General features: G+C 28.4%; 1 protein-coding gene across 1 annotated transcript; it reads right to left on the bottom strand.

Annotated features, from left to right (window-relative positions):
• Positions 1–1,073: 1,073 nt before the first annotated feature.
• PmUG01_10046700 (uncharacterized protein) lies at positions 1,074–2,234 on the bottom strand (the record flags this gene model as incomplete). Its single annotated transcript, XM_029005675.1, has 1 exon — positions 1,074–2,234. One exon carries the CDS (start codon positions 2,232–2,234, stop codon positions 1,074–1,076), a length of 1,161 nt encoding a protein of 386 aa, XP_028862241.1.

Below are 2,234 nucleotides of genomic sequence, written 5' to 3'. Positions count from 1 at the left end.
AAAAAAAAAAAATGGAAAAATTATTATTATAAATACGCATTTTTTATTCATTTCAGTATTAAGGAGAAAAAGCAAATATGATTAACTGAGTTAAGACAGTTCAAGCTCTGCTATATACATATATGTATAGATAAATATATGCATGCAATTTTGTCTTATGTTACCCCTGTAATAAGGAAGTTTTACTTACAGAGGAAAAATATTATAAATATATAATTATTAATATAAGGAGTAAGAATATTACCAATTGCACAAAATTTTTTTAAGTATTTATCTACACTATCGTAACATATCCAATGACAAATGATTCATTTGGATTATTTTTAAGTTTTATAAAATATTACTCTACGTTTTGCATAAAAAGGAGAATAATTAGTACATCACACATTTTCTATGTGTAAATGTTTCTTTATGTATAAACACATAACTTAATAGAACGTTTATTCTGATGATATCAAAAAATTGTATATATTTGCTTTAATTCGCTAATGTTCATATATAACATATTCCGATATATTTTCTTTTATTATTATTATAATCGCTATCATTTTTTTGTATTTAATTTTATAGGCGATTTTGTGAATTATTCCTTTTTTTCTTTTTTAATTGATGTGTATAATTTATAAATTTTGCGCACATATTATTAGAATCAAAATTAGATTCAGTAATTCATTTTAATTTAATTAAAAAGATTAACTACTTTTAGGTAGTTCATCACATAGAAACATTTCGTTTTGTTATATATACGTTTACAGTACTTAAACTTTTTTTTTTTTTTCTTTCATAGTACATATATAGTGTTCAAGTTGTTCAAACTCGAGGAGGTTCATATATTAGTTATTATGCATTAAAAATAGTTAATTAAAACCAGTAGTTTTAACTATAATTCTATGTATAAAATAAAAAAGAAGTCACTTCTTTTTCTTTTAGTAATATATTTAATTCTCCCAACTTATTCCTATTTAAATAAATAGGAGGAATTTAAAATATATTTCAATTTCTAAAAAAAACGAAAAGATATAGAACATGAATAATAATAGATAGGTAAATAATACATTTCGTTTCTCATAAATTTATGTCAATAAAAATTGAGTAATATCTTTTGATAAATCTTTGATTGTACTATTAACCCCATTAGAATTATCGAGTAAACTAATCAATGTGCTAACAAATGTATCAGCCATTTTTTTAATTTCAATATCTTCTCTGTAATCTTTAGCAAGTGAATCATGGGCCTTAGTATCATTTGTTCTGGATTCTTTTTCTTCATTTTTTTGTGATGTCTCTTTTTCGTTTTCCTGCTGTATTTGTTCCTCTTCTTGTTCCTCTTCCTCTTCATCCTCATCATCTTCTTCTTCTTCTTCCATATCTTCTTTTATTGTATCTTCAGTTATTACTTGCTCTTGCTCTTCCTCTTCTTCTGTATCATCATTGTCAACATCTTCAATCTCCTCTTTTACGAGCTCCTCCTCATTGGTTATATCAATATTACCTTTATCAGTTAATGTTATTTCCTGTAGTGAATTGGTTACTGTTGTGTCTGGTTCACTTTTACTTCCTTGATCCTCAGATCTTACATCTGCTTGCTCACTGTTTGTACGATTTTGGGATGTTTGGGAATCCCTTACTGGGGTTTGAACTGTTGTATCGCTTACTCCACTCGAACCTTCTGAATGTCCCGTATGACTTGTAGTTTCACTTGTAGTACTATTACATTTTGTACATTTTTGATCTGAGCATTTAGCCCCTTCTGTTGAACATTCAGTACGGCTTCCTGTTGAACGTTCAGTACAGCTTTCTTCTGGACATACAGTGCGATCACCTCTTGTACAATCCGTACAATCTGGTTTTGTACAGCCTTCAACAGCTGTTTCTGTGGATGTAGTAAGACCTGATCCATGTTCATGATGTGTAGTTCCAGATTGAGATTCTACACCTTCTGCTTGAACGCTCCTCAGATTAACAGTACTTTCTCTTGTATTATCACCACCACTTGCACCGTGACCATCATTACCTACCATATTGATATGATTTCCGTCTTGTTGTAAATTTGTATCTCCATTATCACTACTACCAATCAGTTGACCATTGTACTCAGAACCTTTTCTTAAATTATTTTTTCTATTATTTATACCTTGCTCATTGTTATCGTTATTTGTCGGTCTAGCACTACTTATATATATACAGAAATAAAAAAAAATTAAATAAAAAGTAATATTCAAAGCTCTCTTCAT

This window comes from Plasmodium malariae, assembly GCF_900090045.1.
Source record: "Plasmodium malariae genome assembly, chromosome: 10".
Classification (NCBI taxonomy): Eukaryota; Apicomplexa; class Aconoidasida; order Haemosporida; family Plasmodiidae; genus Plasmodium; species Plasmodium malariae.
The sequence above is the reverse complement of the archived record's forward strand: the minus strand, read 5'-3'. Positions and strand labels throughout refer to the sequence as shown.